Raw genomic sequence first — 16,045 nt, forward strand, 5'->3', positions numbered from 1 at the left:
TTACTGTTAAAAATCTAAAAGAATCAATTTGATCAATTAACATGATCAAGGAAGGAGTGTAACATATCTATAAATTTCTCACATATGGCCTCAAAATTGATTAAAATTAATTACACTTTTTGTGTTGTATAAAATATAAAAAAGTCTATATATATATATGTATATATATATATATATATATATATATATATATATATATATTTATTGTTATGAAAAAATTATTGCGGACTGGAATTGAATAGTTAGAAAAAAATTTATTTAGCATTATCGTGATATAGATAAAGTAGTATGTTAGAGAAGCATAATTGTCCTGTAACTCGATCAGTTGGAAACAAATGTTAAAGAGCTCGAGACACTGTAATTATGGCACTTGTTGGAAATTTACTTGTGTTGCTTTGAATTTTAAACAAATGCATTAGATGAAATCTTGCAATACCGATGTATATATTATATGTGCAGTTTATATATGATGCAACTTATTTTGCTAGCGATGTTATTTAGCATATCTCCTGCTAAATGCATTCATTAAATTATAGATTTGTTATAACCTGAATATTATATTTAAATATACATTTCTTATTTAATTGAAGCAAATTAAATGTAGATTTTACAAACATGCAATGCGCAAATTTTGTATTATTTTTCTTTTTTTTTGTATCATTTATATATACATTGATAATAACAATTTTAGCAACATTTTGTTGAAGACAGAATTTAATCTATAAGGAAATATTTATCTTCAGGTCTTTTTAAACATATCATGAACACATAATTTCATTATGTAATTTATAGATATTCCAATGATTATTTTAACGCAAAACATATCAAGAAATGTGATGAAATTATTATTGTCATCATTATTATTATTATATACGCTGAGAATTTTTATGCTCTAAAAAAATAATAAAATAAAATTTTAATAACATTTTATATCGAAGGAATCAAATAATTAACATTTTCAATAATGTTTCATTATATGATTCAAATTGGCCTGAAGATAAGATAACGTGATATTGGATGTCTTGATGTAGAGCACTCTGTATATTGTATATATAACAGTATAAGTTGATTATGGAATATTTGGAATACCTTTAAGTACAAGATAAAAATTAAGCTGTTACTCTTACGAGTACCTAAGCTTTTCTGTACGTGTTAAGTTACTTTAGTAATCTCGAAAATCGTACTTTGTATTTTTTAACGAAACGTGTAATTTTGGGGGAAATGCCACTTTTGTAGTGCAGTACTTTTATTTATAGTGAAAAAAGAAAAAGTTTTTACATATAGTAGAGATATTATAATAAAACTACTTACAATTGCTGCAAAAAATAATTTTATTTTAATAAATTACATCAAGGTATGCATAACAAAATACAAATATAGTTACATGAAAATAAAATAATTGAAGTTTCTAGAAGAATAATATATGACATAGAATTTTATTATTGCCTTGCTACATATTACTCTACCTATCTAATTAAAATTAATGTAAATTAATATTACAATTTATTAATAGATTGCTAAATTTAAATTTTATTTTCATGTATCTTACATTGTACCTTAATGTAATTTGTGTATTATGTTTTACATTAAAATAAAATGTATTTAACTTGCACTAATTTTATTTCAATACAAAATACTTTTGTTTTTTTCATGCTTCATCTGCATACAAATATATTGTTTAATTAATTATATCAACCACTTATTAAATGTATACAGAAGTTTATAAAAATTTAATGAAACTTAATAAACTATAATAGATCTCTTAAAAATTTTTAAACTATCTAGTTTTCTTGTGTCTAATAAAAATTAATATTTTAAATAGAATTAATTTTTACATAAAATTTTTTCTATTTTTGTATTTTTTCAAGTACCTTGAATCAATAATCAATAAAAATAAGATCATTCATCTTTTCATGTCAGTTAAAAATCAAAAAGAGAAAGTGTTTTAAAATATAACAAAAAGTTAAATTATATCGCTAGAATCTGTTTTAAGCAGCAGAAAAGAATTGTCAATTTGAATATCAATAATAGGTAATATAGATGGCAATCGTAAGAGTAACTATAATTGTTGTTTATAGACACTATCATGCTAAGATAATTATAATAAAATTTATTATTTTATATAAAGTTGATACATAGAACTAAAAATATAGTGATGTCAATAGTAGTTATAGTGCAGGGTTTTGACTAAATATACCCATACAAATGCTTTTACACATATGTATGTATGTAGTTTATATAATTCATTCATTTATACAGTGAAAATATGGAAGTCATAGGTTTTTTGCTGATTATAGTGTTTGACTAATTATGTGTTAAAAACACGTCTTATCGAAATGTGATGTTTAGGAAAATAAAGTCTGTTTACCATTATAGGTTCCATAGTTTCCAATAAATTTGTAGAGAGCAATTATTGATTTTCGAATAAATGCACTGTGTAAATTATAAAATTTATAACAAGTTCGCGAAATTTGTAATATCTATCAAGAATTATGTATAGCATTTTAATGTGTAATGTTCAATTGTAATGTCACATGCAACGAGACCATTATTTCTTTGAGAATACAATTATTATCATCAAAATAAATCTGAAAGTGTACATAAAAATATACAATACCCAATTTATAATGACCATTATGTTGCATAGTAATATTACAAATGCAACATTATTAATCACAATGGATAGAAGAAAAAAATATCTTAGAGCGCAAAGTTTCTATTCATTACAGAAGTGACATTTAATGTAACATTAGATTAGGATGCGAGGAAGAGTATTAATTAACATTGTACACTTAAATACTCTGTAAACTTTTTTTATAATTACAAAACTACTAAATGTGCTACATATATTAATTATTAAAAAAAATATTAAGTATGTATAGATCACATAGTAAACTTTATATTGTGTTATATACTCAATAAAGAATATGTATTTTATTTATCTTTCTTGAATATTAGAGACAACAAAATTACATTCTAATGTTATAGTCATGCTCCTTCAAACTCCTATGTAAGCGAAAATTATTTACAAAATAATCTGCTCGTGATTTATATAAACTAATTTATTCTTATGAAAAATATAGATCAGTCTTCGGAAAAATTAAAAATACAAAAAATAATTCGTTACTTAATTAAAAGATAAATACAATACGTAGCTAGTGCTACCCAATGACTAGCAAATCCGAGTTCAGCCCACTTATCGATTGTGTGTTGATAACTGTACCCTGTTTCCTGCAGATCCGACATATCGAACATGAGACCCAAGTAAGCTAAATGAAATATCGCCAATCCCGAGAACATCAAGTTTGTCACAAACACCCACCAACAGTTATAAGAATTGTATTTGTGCGTACATTTTTGCTTGGTGCACTGTTTGGACGCGACGCAGGCGTCGAAAGTGTCGGCGAGCACAGCCCTGAGCTGAAATTCTACATATGTATAAAATCCTAGACTAAGTAACACTGCAGCCAATTGAAAATTCAACCCGTGTAAAAGAGAACTTATCAAATACGTGACAATCACTGCACCAAACTTCCCCAAGTTTTTAATACTAGGACGGAAGATATCTGTGAAACATGAAATCAATTTATAAATTCCATTTTTATCAATATTCTATGGCAAGTAATTATAGAAAAATTTGTTTTAAGATTTTATACATACACGTTTTTAACCAGTAATGCATTGGAATGTTCCAATAAATGACGACCTGAACGAGAGAGCGTGGAAATTCGATGTAGAAAGGCTTGACTATCGTTGACGATGAAAGAGGAAATCCTCCCAAAACTAACAGTGCCGAAGCTATGTATGAAACGAAATAATGAGATGTTCTGAAAGATAATGCATCTCTGTATGCTATTAACCACCTAAAAGATGAAAAGAACATTTTGTTACATCAAAATGATCAAGTAATTGCCAAAAATCTGTAAATCCTACATACTAACTTCCAAGAGTTATCCACAAATATCCATTGTGTCCAGCAATTTGAAATACTCAGGAAGACAAAGGAAAGGAATGCATATCCGATACTACATAATATCCACCATTTCGTCTGCAAGATAATTTTATTGTTAAATATTATCACGTCTATTTGAAATATTTTAAAAACCAAAAGACTCCTCACAGTTTTCTTAATAGAGATAATTTAATAATAAAAATGAGATATGCTTATTCATGTACCTGATTGTTGGAGCAATGTAGAGACAAATAATCTCTGAACGACACCCATGGTCCAAATAGACAAGTCACCCCGCAGAACATGTAACCCGTGAAGCTGTATATATTTGGCAAATTGTCTGAATTGTTTGCATCAATGCCAATGCTAATTGCTTTCATCACCATGGTCATAATCACACTGCGTATCCTATGCCATACCACTGATTGCATTGTGAATTCACTGAAAACAATTTGAAATATTTCTTATCTACCAAAGAATAAGCACAAATTAGTTGCTATAGAATAAAACATACCAGTACGCAATTATCAAAAGGGACAGTAGAAAGATTCCTATGCCTCTGTGCAATCTCTTTGGCACATATAAAATACCATAGGAAAATAGAACAAACACTATTAATATTATTAAGGATTCCTGCACGTAATGTTGAATAATATATAAGCCTATGATAACTGATAATATATGAAATACTTTGTGTGATATGTATTCTGAAATATAAAAAGATTATTTGAAATTTGTAATAGGAATAATCCAGTAGAAAGAAATATAATAATATAATTATATGATTTATATTAATTGTACATCTTAAATATAAATAGTGAAAAGAATTCTCACCAGTATGAACAAACAGTCTAAATAAAATCGTACTGCCAAGTAAAGGCAGTAAATGATATCCTGTATCGTACACACTAGGACTAAGACAATACTGGTACAACTCATGAAGGGTTTCCTTCTCCGAGTCCGCGTAATCGTAATCGTATTCGACATTGTTGTGTAAACACTCGTAATCCGGACAATCGTCCTCGTCGTCGTAGAAAACCGTGGCGCCTGCATCTTCCATCACAGCAAGAACGAATCAGCATAGCACGCCGCGAGACTTGTGTTCCGTGTTCGGCCTGTTTTTCCCCAATAAAAAAAAAACGTAAAAATTTGAAAATTTCATAAAGAGTATGTATGAAGAGGATGTACTCGAGATGCACAAAATTTTATTGTGAACAAATACGGGTTTTTAAAGAACGTCGGTCATGTCATTTAAACGTAAAAAGAAGAGTTTAAGAATGGGCTTATTGTACCTCTTTACAAATTTTTATACATATATCATGAATATTACAATGGTTGACAATGGTATTTCCCTTTAACCTTAAAGTGCCGCTGTTTACTCAATTTCAAAATACCTTGCAGAGTCTTGCTCTACGGCCTCTACGCACATAAATACCGACGAAGTCATCGGCGAGATAGTATCAAAGACTGCCAAAGCGAAATATTTTGCGTTTATCAATTGATGAGCCTCGTGGATAAGAGAAGGACACTGTAATTACCGATTATTCAGACTATACTAAAAATAAATGTATTTATACGTTTGATATCAATTATCTTAAAAAAAAAAAAAAAAAAAAAAAAAAAAAAAAAAAAAACCTCTTCGGTATTTTTTTTTAGATGTGTATTCAAAAAAGACAACTGATAATTGATGATCTTTCTAATAATCTTTACACAGAAGATAATGATAAAACAAATAGAGGAGAAAAACAAGTTGGGATCGAATGGACATGACAAGAATTACGTAAAGTAGAATTAAGTTTTTATTTAAATAGAGGTTGCTAATTCAAAGAAAAAAATTATCTATTCTGTTATATTTGTAATTTAAAAAAATATAAAAATATGTGAAACATGAACAGAAAAGACAATTTTTTAGATTCCTAAGGAGATTTGCAAGAGAATACACTTCAATATTTAATTCTATAAATAATCGATATTCTAACAAACAATTCATTTTTTTTTGTCATTGCACTGTGACATTTGTAAATTTTATTACAATTTGCAGATCTTATAAACTGAATATATTCAATTGCACTAAATTAGCTTTAATAATTAATAGTAAGAACTTGACTAAATTAGTCACTTATTGACTTTTCGATGCATCTTTTTTAACATGATACTCAAATTATTTGAATGACATGGTTTATTTTTCAACAATTCAAAAATTGAAGACGTGATGAAGCAATCTATAAGTTCCTTGTCACGATTGTATCAATGGACGAAATTAGGAAGGCAGTAAGCCTAAAGTCTGTAAACATATTTGCGCTGCTTCTGCCTTCGCTTGTTTTTTATTGGAACTTGCAACACTTGGCTTATATTCAATGCCGTTTACCTTCACCTGTAATGCATTAAATATATACATATACATAATATTATATTATTTATTTTAATATTTAATAATAATTATTATTATTATCTTTAGTCTCTTCAGCATTACAATAAGAGGGAGACTTGACTTATTATCCATCCATCTTTTATTTTATCTATCCAATTTAATATCTAAATATTAAATTATATGTGATAACATTGCTTACTTTAAAGAGAAAATTTTTTTTATGATCTGGTCCAGATTCAAAGCATAACTCGTAAACTGGTGCTCCAAGTTTCTTCTTTGTACAATATTCCCCTAAAAGTGACACTGGATGTTTGCCTAGAATAAATAAATACAGATAAGAAAATTTAATTTAAATCCAGTTTTTCTGTTACTAAAAATACTATGTATAAATCCACGCAGATAATTTAAGATATACCTTCCAATGTTTTGATTGTTGGTGCTGTAGGCTTCGCAGCTTTGCCAACTTTTTGCAAAATATCTTGCTCGGAAATCAGTCCTCTCTTATCCAATTTAACCTCTAGTTGTAACGGTTCCAAAGCTCCTTCTTTATTCTTACCTAAACCCTCACCGGGTCGCCATCCCATCTTCTGCAGTAACGCCATACCCATTCCACCTGTTACAGGCTGTGCCGACACTAATTGATCCTAAACAATTTGTTAACAAAATGATAATAAACTTGTATAAAGTTGCATCGCGCAAATACAGTATTAAAATATAATTTTTTAATTTCAATATACAATATTCCATTCTTTGAAATCAATATAGTAATCGCTAAAAACAAGGTCAAAGTTTTTATTTTTTATATTATAGTTTATGCTAAAGTTGTGGCTTATAAAATTAATTTATTTACATTATAAGTTGTATAAACAAAGAATTAACTCAATTCTTAATTTAGTCAAGATTAAATTAAATTAAAAATTAATTTCAAAAAACATTATTTATATTAAATTTAAAAAATGCTATAATTTTTTGAAATAAGATTACTTTATCAAAACAATTACAAAATGGATCAAATAAATTTATTATTGTATTTGCAAATTAGGTTTTTATGTAAAAATGTATAATAAAGAATAGTTTATGTAAGAATGTATTTTTACAATTTTTTAAAGTAAATCTTTAACTTAAAAAAGTAGCAGTTTGTTTTAAAAATAATTAAAGTTAAAAATTAACTTGTTTAAAAAAATAACCAAGTTAAAAGTTATTAACTTTTTAAGTTTATTATTTAACTTTTAACTTTTTAATATCTAATCCTAAAGAAACACATATATTATATGATACAATTCAAATAAAAAAATTAATTAATCGTGAAAATAAGATGGATATAATCTATTATTTTTTAAGTTACAATCTGATTCTCTAAACCTTTCTTTCTGTGTATGTTGAAAATATAATTACGGTAATCTGTTATACAACTTGCGTAAGAACACTTACCAAACAGATACATACCGAACAAATAATAATCTCTGCACCAGGCTGCCGAAGTTGTTTTTTTCTCTGACGTAGCTATATGCCTGTAACAAACCCTCAGGTGGATGCAGACTAATGCTAAATATCCCAGCTTTATGATTAGACAACATACTGGCTTCTGATGAAATCCTATAGGGAGCTGATGATAATTAGCAATAATCTCACAAGAGCGCATTATTTCATTTAATTAAACAAACATTCACTGTTTATATAATTTGCATTTTGTATTGTAGTTTGATATATATGTGTGTGTGTATATATATATATATATATATATATATATATATATATATATATATATAATATGCTTACCAAATATATGCGGTAATATTTTTTGTATTGCTTTTATCATTAAATTTGTTTCTAGAATAGAATAAAATTGCTAACTAAATCTTTCTTATTAAAAATTACAATTTTTAAAACTTTGAAATAATAATGCTCCTGTGTCCATGCAGGCACAGAATCCACTCCTAACTTAGAAATAGTCTGTGCCTACAACACAGTCTCTACTAACATCAACGTTAACTTTTTATTGATTCTAGTAGAGACCGTGCCTGAAAACTTGTTACAGGCAATATCAGTATACTAGTAATGTATCTACTGAACAATGTTACAAGTCAAATATCTTAAGTAACTCGTTAGAATATTATTATTGTAAGATATATTAAACCTGTTCCATTGTTTAGTAAAAGAGGAAAAGAGAAAGGAATTAAAATGGATGTGTGCTAAGATGCATTTATACATATATAAAATTTTCTTAAAATGAGAATTTCAAGTCTAATTATGCTGTATTAAGAAATTACAGATTGTTATGAAATCATCGTTGTGTTATAAGTATAAAAGAAATTTTTTGTAGAGTACAATAATAATTTTGACTTAAAAATGCATCATGCATGTTGGAAGATTTTGGGTTAGTTGATCCAAGGATGAATTTTGTGGAATTGGAATGGAATAAAATACGTAATAATTTTACCTTACGTGCCCAGGCTTGATAACCTGAAGATAATTCTGCAGGTGTAAGTACTTTAACGCCTGTACTACCAGTAAACTGACCTGGTATTTGCTTGCTTTCAGCCCAAGTTCTCATCTATAATACCGTAAATGGATAATTTTATATACATATAAACACATTTTATAAAAATCTATTTTGTTTTTTTACCTCATTTTGTGCTCGATGCATTGCATTCAAAGCGTTTATGTCATTTGGATTTTCCCTTAACTTTCTTATAGCTGCTAATCTTTCAGATACAATGGAGCCAATATCCATAGACTGTATAATCACAATTTATATAAATCTTTTTATTAACTAACTTTTTATTAACTATATAATTTTATGATATATGTTTTACTTTTTATCCTACCTCAGTTATTGCTGGAAAAACGGTTTGCACAGGTTGCACAGGTTGTGGTACAGGTTGTGGTACAGGAGGTGGCACAGGTGATGGCATTATAGATTGTGGAGTTGTACAAAGATTTGTAGAAGCTGGTACAAATATTTTTTTTGGTTCTGGTTTCTTAACAGGTGTAACAGGTACCCATTCATTTTCTGAAAACAATGTATCACATGGGTGCACTAAAACAAAATCTCGCGCGCGCGGTGTGTGTTATAATTTAGGATAGAATTCATAGACCAATTTTATTCACGATCTTAAGACGTCAATACTGTTATTTCATTTCATTAAATAAGTCTTAACTCTGCATGGCTAAACTTAATACGATTCTTTAACTTAAGATCGGTCTATGAATTTCGTCCCTAATCTCATTTCCAGACCATCTTAGTGGTCTTAGGATGGTAATCATAGTTGAGTCTTATATTTGAAATTATCTTAAGTTTAAATGTCATGAACCAATCACAGAATCATATTGGTATCTTAAGATATTAGTTAAGACAGTCTTGAAATAACATTCGATTATGAATATTAGCCTTAAAATGCTAATATGATTCTGTAAGTGATTAATGACAGATCAAGACTGTACTTAAAACGAATTTTAAAGAACTATGAACACCAGCCTATATTTAAAAATTTCCTACCACTTCTTCTATGATGTTGTCCACTAGAGACAGGAAACTGCAATCGTAGTTGATTTGAAGTTTCAGCTGTTTTCTCTTGAAAGGTTTTTGTTGGCAGCTGTTTTGCATCCTAAACAGGGAAAGGGAAAAGTTTTAAACTTTCATATTTATAAAGCAAAATTTATAATCGATTAATAGTACAAAACAGTAGTAATATACCTTAATATTCATTATAATGGAACTAGGTCTCTCTTTTAAAAGAAAAGGATGATGAAATCCTTTCTCAGATTCACTTTCTTCATCTTCAGAAGAGATACTAGATAATTCACCTAATGCTTCAGATTTAGATAAAGATTTACAAAAATCTGTAAGAACATATATAAAGTTATATATAATTAATAAAAGGTAAACAAAAAATTAAATAACAAATCATAATAAAATTAATACAAACAAAAAATCACCTGTTAGTTCATCCACTGTTTTTCCACCAGATTGTATAGCAGCAATAGCTTTATCTTGCTGGGCTACCGACAGAGTTCCTTGCTTTATCATGCTTATAACATTTCTCCTTGCAATTTCTAAAAGCTTTTTCTTGTTAATCTCTATTCTCTCTCTAAAAGAAAACAATATTATATAAGCAAGATTGAGATATATATGTTATTGTATTACAATATAATTCCATGCAATATTAACTTTCTCTCCTTGCTTGCACTACGACCTCGCGTATATTTGTCTTTATTTTCACTATGACTTCTATATCTGTGTCTGTCTCTGCTTCTATCAGAGTCTCGTCTGTCACTATGCCTATCCCTATCGCGTCTTTCTCTGCTCCTGCCCCTCTGTTTTTCTCGTCTACTACTTCTACTACTATGTGAGCTGTATCGCGTTCGTGATCTTGATCTTCTGTCTTGCGAACGACTATCTTTGTCTCTTGTGCTCCTGCAATTAAAATTCTTTATGTAATGTCACTACCTATATAAAAACTTTCCTTTTTCTACAATTTCAAACCTTTTCCTTTCCTTCTCCTTCAAAACTAATCTAAGATCGGTTTTCGATTCTCTTGTTGGACTAAACATTCTGCCTTTTCTTCTATCTCTACTTGGACTGAACGACGATGACCGATTTCGTGATGGAGAAGGACTCAAAGTAGGTGTTCTGTTGTCATTACTGCTGTCAGATAATTCACCATCTTCCATTTTTGCAGCTTTCGCTTTCTGCTTATTTTCTATCTCTTTTACCGTTTCATTATAAACTGTACTATTCTTAAGATCCTTTATCAATATTTTTCCTTGAACAGGCTGCTTTGGTCTTTCTGTTTATAAAAAGAAAATATAATTCATTTTCTTTCCTCATTTACATTCTTAATTGTCAAATGCATGCTTTTTTATTAAAACACTAATAATATTTCATGTATTTCTTTAGAAAACAAATTTGTAAATGTTATCAACAATGAGAAATACACACCAAGAAGTTTAGGTATTACAGGCTCATCAAGTTCGTCATCTACCTTCTTTGATATAGGTGGTAATTGTGGACTACCAGAATTATCTGGGAGTTTAGCCGCATCTGAATCTTTTTCTTTGTATAGATCATCCATTTTTTTCTCATCATTTGTACTGATTTTCTCCAATGTATCAAGCTGGGATTTTGCTTCATCACATTTGCCTCCAATGTCACTGTCGCCATCCATTTTTGCTACTTTTGCCTTAGTATGACCCAAATCAGATGACTTGCTGGATACAGAGTCACGCCTCCGCTTAGATTTCTTCTTGTGCTTCTTCTTTTTCTTGACATCTGATTAGGGCAGAAAAAAGATAATATTACACGAATAGTTGAAGTTGGATGTTTATATAGAAATAATGTATATTATATTTTGTCATCTATGTAAACAATAATCAGAGGATCATAGAAAATTCACATTTCATCTAAAATAATAGAAATTATATGCCTTATTTTTTTCAACATTAAAGTCAGATATAATATTCCATTAAAATTCCACTAGTTCCTTCTGTATTATGTTATACAACTTAATGATAATTTACACTTGTATTGTTCACATAAAAAAAGATTCGTATAAACATAAATAATCCATGTAGACGTAATAGTGAAATTTACGGCAAGTAATACGTAACGCGCATTATCACCTTCCGCATCGCTATCGTTATCCGAGGAATCATGTTTCGATTTCTTCTTGTGCTTCTTCTCCTTGTGTTTATGTTTCTTCTTGAGCTTCTTCTTCTTCGTTTGAAGCTTGTCCGACTCGGCGGCGGTCTTGTCGACATCGCCATTCGGCACCTGCTGGTCGCTGTTCAACGGCGACGGGACACCGTCGTCCGGTGTGTCGAAGGTGCTGAAGAGCTCCGTCAGGATCTCGTTAGACGACTTCTCTGGCAGCCCGGGCTCCTGCTTGATCTTCACGCCGTCGACGCCGACGGTCGTGATTAGGTTTGCGAGGTCGAACAGATCTGTCATCGCGTTATCTCGTTCGCAATCGCTCACTTATCCGTTCCTTTCGCGTTACCGCCGCGGTTCCACCGCGATCTATCACGACGAGAAAGGAAATCAATTCGCGAAGGCTCCAAGAATTAACCTTACCGACATGTTTACCAATGTTTACGTAAATCGACCTGCAAATATGACGTAAATAACCAATCGATCGGCTAAGGCCCCCATCGTGCATTGCGGATTCAATTCGAACGTTTAACCTTATTCCACCATATGATTGGTTTTTAATCTGGACAGATTTGTTGTGGACTCGCCGTTATTCGCACGTCAAATCAAGTCGACCGGAAGCGCGCCGCGACATCTGCTCCGACAATAACAGGAAACGACGACGGTGGCCGTTTAAAATTTAACGTTCTTTTTAAATCCTTGCGTCCATTTAAACGTCCATGCTGACTCGCTCGCTGACGGCTTTGCTTGGCTTCGCTCTTTGCACGCGCGGTGCTTGGACGGTTGATTGACATTGTGTCCCGGCCATCGACGAGAGCTGAGCTCCGGACGAAGTGCCGGTTGTAGCTCAGCGTGTCTCTCGTTGTGACGACTCGACTACTTTAGTCGCTCGCCTCGAGCGTCGTTCTCTATTTACTTTAGAACTTTTTCAGCAGCCGCTCGTTCGTTCCAGAGCACGCTCGTTATGTCGCATCTGAGATTTATGAAGGAGCTCGATAACCTGACTCGCATGGACGACGCTATCAAAGGCGCGGTCCCGCGATGGCAGAAGAAATGTATGGAGGCATCGAATTTAAGGTAATTCTTGAATCTTGTCGAGAATCTCCGTTTTTTTTTATTTAATTAATTTATTGTTTCGGCGATTTGTCGGCAAATTAATCTACATGAGCGAACTATTAGATATCTGTTGTGCAAACACATCTGCTTTGTTCAACAAATATTGTCTTGCATGTTTTAGCTCTAATCTTAGTTTAAACTCATCCAAGAAAATTACCTCCCTTACAAATGGTAGTAGCCTTTCTGGAAAAACTCCAACGAAAAGAAACGAAAATTGCAAGACCAAGAAAACCCCCTCTAAATGTACCAAGAAGTCTCCAAGTAAGAAACGTTACATTTTGACACTGTAATATTATTTATATGTTGAGAGAAACAAAATTTTGATTACCTTGCATAATAGGTCGAGCCACTACTCCTGCCAAGACACCCAGTGGTGACAGATTTATTCCATCAAGAGCCACAACTAACTTTGAATTGAGTCACTTCAAGGTAAGCAAGTATTTGTGATCAAGTTTAATATTTCAACATAATTATTATTTTGTAATATGTGTACACGTTATTTTTTCCTATTTTAGATTATTCAACAACAAAACGCTGAACAGGATAGAGACAGATCTGACAAAACGAGCCCTATGAAGCGAGAGATGCAGCGTCTCATAGGAGAGAATCTTCACGGTGGCGATATAAATAATACGCGGGTTCTGTCATATCAGATCAAAGCACCAGCGCCACCGGAGGGATATCAGAATCCTCTTAAGGTTTTATACAGTCAAGCTAAAACACCAGCCAGCGTCAGAGCTTCCACTAGATACATACCGCAAGCCCCCGATAGAATACTGGACGCGCCTGAGATCATTGACGATTATTGTAAGTGGTCACTACTTTCGCGTTTTTTATATCTGCATAAACAGATACAGGAAGGAATATGGGAATAAAAATAATTTTTTTACAGATCTAAACTTAGTGGATTGGTCAAACAATAATATCCTGGCTGTCGCGCTTGGTCCTAACGTTTACCTGTGGAATGCCGGTACTGGTACTATAGAACAATTATTCGAACTGGAAGCGAACGATTATGTGTGTTCCGTCGCGTGGATTCAGGAAGGCCCGTATTTAGCAGTGGGCACCACAGTAGGTAATACTGAGTTGTGGGATTGCAGCCAAATGAAGAGAATGCGCATAATGAATGGACATGCAGCTAGAGTTGGTTCTCTCGCCTGGAATTCTCATGTATTGTCAAGTGGCTGCAGGTAGTAAACATACCAAAGTAAAAAATATGTATCTCCCAAAATATTCAACTTATTCTCATAATTGCTGCTCATAAGTTCTAAGAAAAATTACATCTAAAAATAAATTTTTAATTTTTATAAAATATTTTTATAAAGCTATTGATTAAATTAATGATTATATAATAATAATTTGAAATTTATTAAATATATTAGGATCAACTTCGATCTTTAATTAACTCATTCAGAGGAAGTGACTTTTACTAAAGATTTAAAAAATTGCAAATTACTTAGAGTAAATTATAATTGGCATTGAAATTGAAAAAAAAATTAATCTAAATTTAAGATTAGAACTATGACTGTATCATTGCTTAAAGGTCTGGTAAAATAGTGCATCACGACGTCCGGGAACGAGATCATTTGATCTCGACTATAAACGCACACACTCAAGAGGTGTGTGGCTTGAAATGGTCCCCCGATGGACAGTATCTGGCGAGCGGCGGCAACGACAACATGCTGCAAATCTGGTCGTCAATCGCTGGGCAGAGGCACTCTCAGACGCAATCTCTTTATTCGTTCAATCAGCATCAAGCTGCCGTAAAAGCGCTTGCTTGGTGCCCTTGGCAAAACAACATACTTGCGAGCGGTGGCGGTACCGCCGATCGGACCATCAGGTTTTGGAATTGCAACACAGGCAAGTTATGGAAGAAATTTACACAATTTATAATGAATTGAAGCATAAATTTAGAACGTAGTAATAAGAAAAGAAAAAATAAAATTATAAGATTATAAAATGTATAACTTGATTTTTTATTCATTGTAGGTGCCTGTTTGAATACAATAGATACAAAATCTCAGGTTTGCGCTTTGCTATGGTCTACGAACTACAAAGAAATCGTTTCTGGACATGGATATGCACAAAATCAGTTGACAATCTGGAAATACCCGATGATGACAAAACTTGCAGAACTTACTGGGCACACCAGTCGCGTTTTGCATTTAGCTATGTCACCGGACGGAACCACGGTTCTTAGCGCTGGTGCTGATGAAACGCTAAGGCTTTGGAAGTGCTTTCAACTGGATCCACAAAAAAAGAAAGAATCTAACGACGTAAAGTCAGTCGCATCCAGACTTAAACAATCGATTCGATAAAATCTATATTTAATGCATGTTGTTTAGCAATCATTTCAGTATTTATTTTCCTAACCGGTTGTACGTGATCGGTATATAATGATATAAATAAAAATAATATTAATATGACACATGGTCGAACATTGTCGATCATTGTAGAAATATTGACGTATCAAATCGATTGATTTATATTATGCAAAACAAAAAATACAAAAATAAATATTTGATCGCAAATATAGGGGTGCATTTGGGATGCGTGTATAACTGATGGAACAAGTAGATATAAGTAGATATATTATTGTTAAGCAATCTAAAGTACAAACAGATTTGCATTAATGCATTACATCTCTAATTTTTACACAAAAATTTTATACACGGAATGATTATTCCTAGAGTAATTGTAAATGTATGGAATAAATAAATTTTTTTATAGTAACTTTAAAAGTCTGTGTTATTTTATAACAAAGTGCTCTTTATGAGTACTTTTGCTGCTAATTTTCAATGGAGAAAAATTTATCTTATTTTTATTACATTACACATACGTAAATTATATATATATATATATATATATATATATATATATATATATATATATATTAGCTTTTTCGCCTGCGCTTCGAAAATTTAAAACATAATAAAATTATATGTATGTAGAATTT

General features: G+C 31.1%; 3 protein-coding genes and 1 long non-coding RNA gene across 5 annotated transcripts; 2 read left to right on the plus strand and 2 right to left on the minus strand.

The window, feature by feature from the left end:
• Nucleotides 1-2,702: 2,702 nt before the first annotated feature.
• Nucleotides 2,703-5,492, minus strand: LOC105838828 (protein-serine O-palmitoleoyltransferase porcupine). The gene is made up of 6 exons (XM_036284789.1): nucleotides 4,787-5,492; nucleotides 4,467-4,659; nucleotides 4,177-4,393; nucleotides 3,942-4,048; nucleotides 3,661-3,863; nucleotides 2,703-3,566 (listed from the first exon to the last, which is right to left on the minus strand). The coding sequence occupies exons 1-6, from the start codon at nucleotides 5,010-5,012 to the stop codon at nucleotides 3,124-3,126; spliced, it is 1,389 nt and encodes a 462-aa protein (XP_036140682.1). The 5' UTR covers nucleotides 5,013-5,492; the 3' UTR covers nucleotides 2,703-3,123.
• Nucleotides 5,378-6,199, plus strand: LOC114255630. Its single transcript, XR_003626855.1, has 2 exons — nucleotides 5,378-5,519; nucleotides 5,609-6,199. It is a non-coding gene; the product is annotated as an uncharacterized LOC114255630 (long non-coding RNA).
• Nucleotides 5,951-12,429, minus strand: LOC105838825 (protein SON). The gene is made up of 13 exons (XM_012684677.3): nucleotides 11,946-12,429; nucleotides 11,266-11,595; nucleotides 10,810-11,113; nucleotides 10,495-10,740; nucleotides 10,263-10,414; nucleotides 10,021-10,166; nucleotides 9,823-9,931; nucleotides 9,152-9,336; nucleotides 8,950-9,060; nucleotides 8,764-8,877; nucleotides 6,739-6,967; nucleotides 6,523-6,638; nucleotides 5,951-6,326 (listed from the first exon to the last, which is right to left on the minus strand). The coding sequence occupies exons 1-13, from the start codon at nucleotides 12,271-12,273 to the stop codon at nucleotides 6,213-6,215; spliced, it is 2,484 nt and encodes an 827-aa protein (XP_012540131.1). The 5' UTR covers nucleotides 12,274-12,429; the 3' UTR covers nucleotides 5,951-6,212.
• Nucleotides 12,430-12,580: 151 nt separating this feature from the next.
• Nucleotides 12,581-15,830, plus strand: LOC105838827 (cell division cycle protein 20 homolog). Of its 2 annotated transcripts, none has more exons than XM_012684681.2 (7): nucleotides 12,581-13,050; nucleotides 13,211-13,350; nucleotides 13,430-13,518; nucleotides 13,605-13,896; nucleotides 13,982-14,279; nucleotides 14,633-14,949; nucleotides 15,079-15,830. In XM_012684681.2, the coding sequence occupies exons 1-7, from the start codon at nucleotides 12,938-12,940 to the stop codon at nucleotides 15,405-15,407; spliced, it is 1,578 nt and encodes a 525-aa protein (XP_012540135.1). In that variant the 5' UTR covers nucleotides 12,581-12,937; the 3' UTR covers nucleotides 15,408-15,830. The 2 variants fall into 2 exon arrangements, with proteins under 2 accessions (XP_012540135.1, XP_036140680.1); XM_036284787.1 differs by having other exon boundaries at nucleotides 13,265-13,350; nucleotides 15,079-15,407.
• Nucleotides 15,831-16,045: the final 215 nt, after the last annotated feature.

Source organism: Monomorium pharaonis, chromosome 3, assembly GCF_013373865.1.
Source record: "Monomorium pharaonis isolate MP-MQ-018 chromosome 3, ASM1337386v2, whole genome shotgun sequence".
Classification (NCBI taxonomy): Eukaryota; Metazoa; Arthropoda; class Insecta; order Hymenoptera; family Formicidae; genus Monomorium; species Monomorium pharaonis.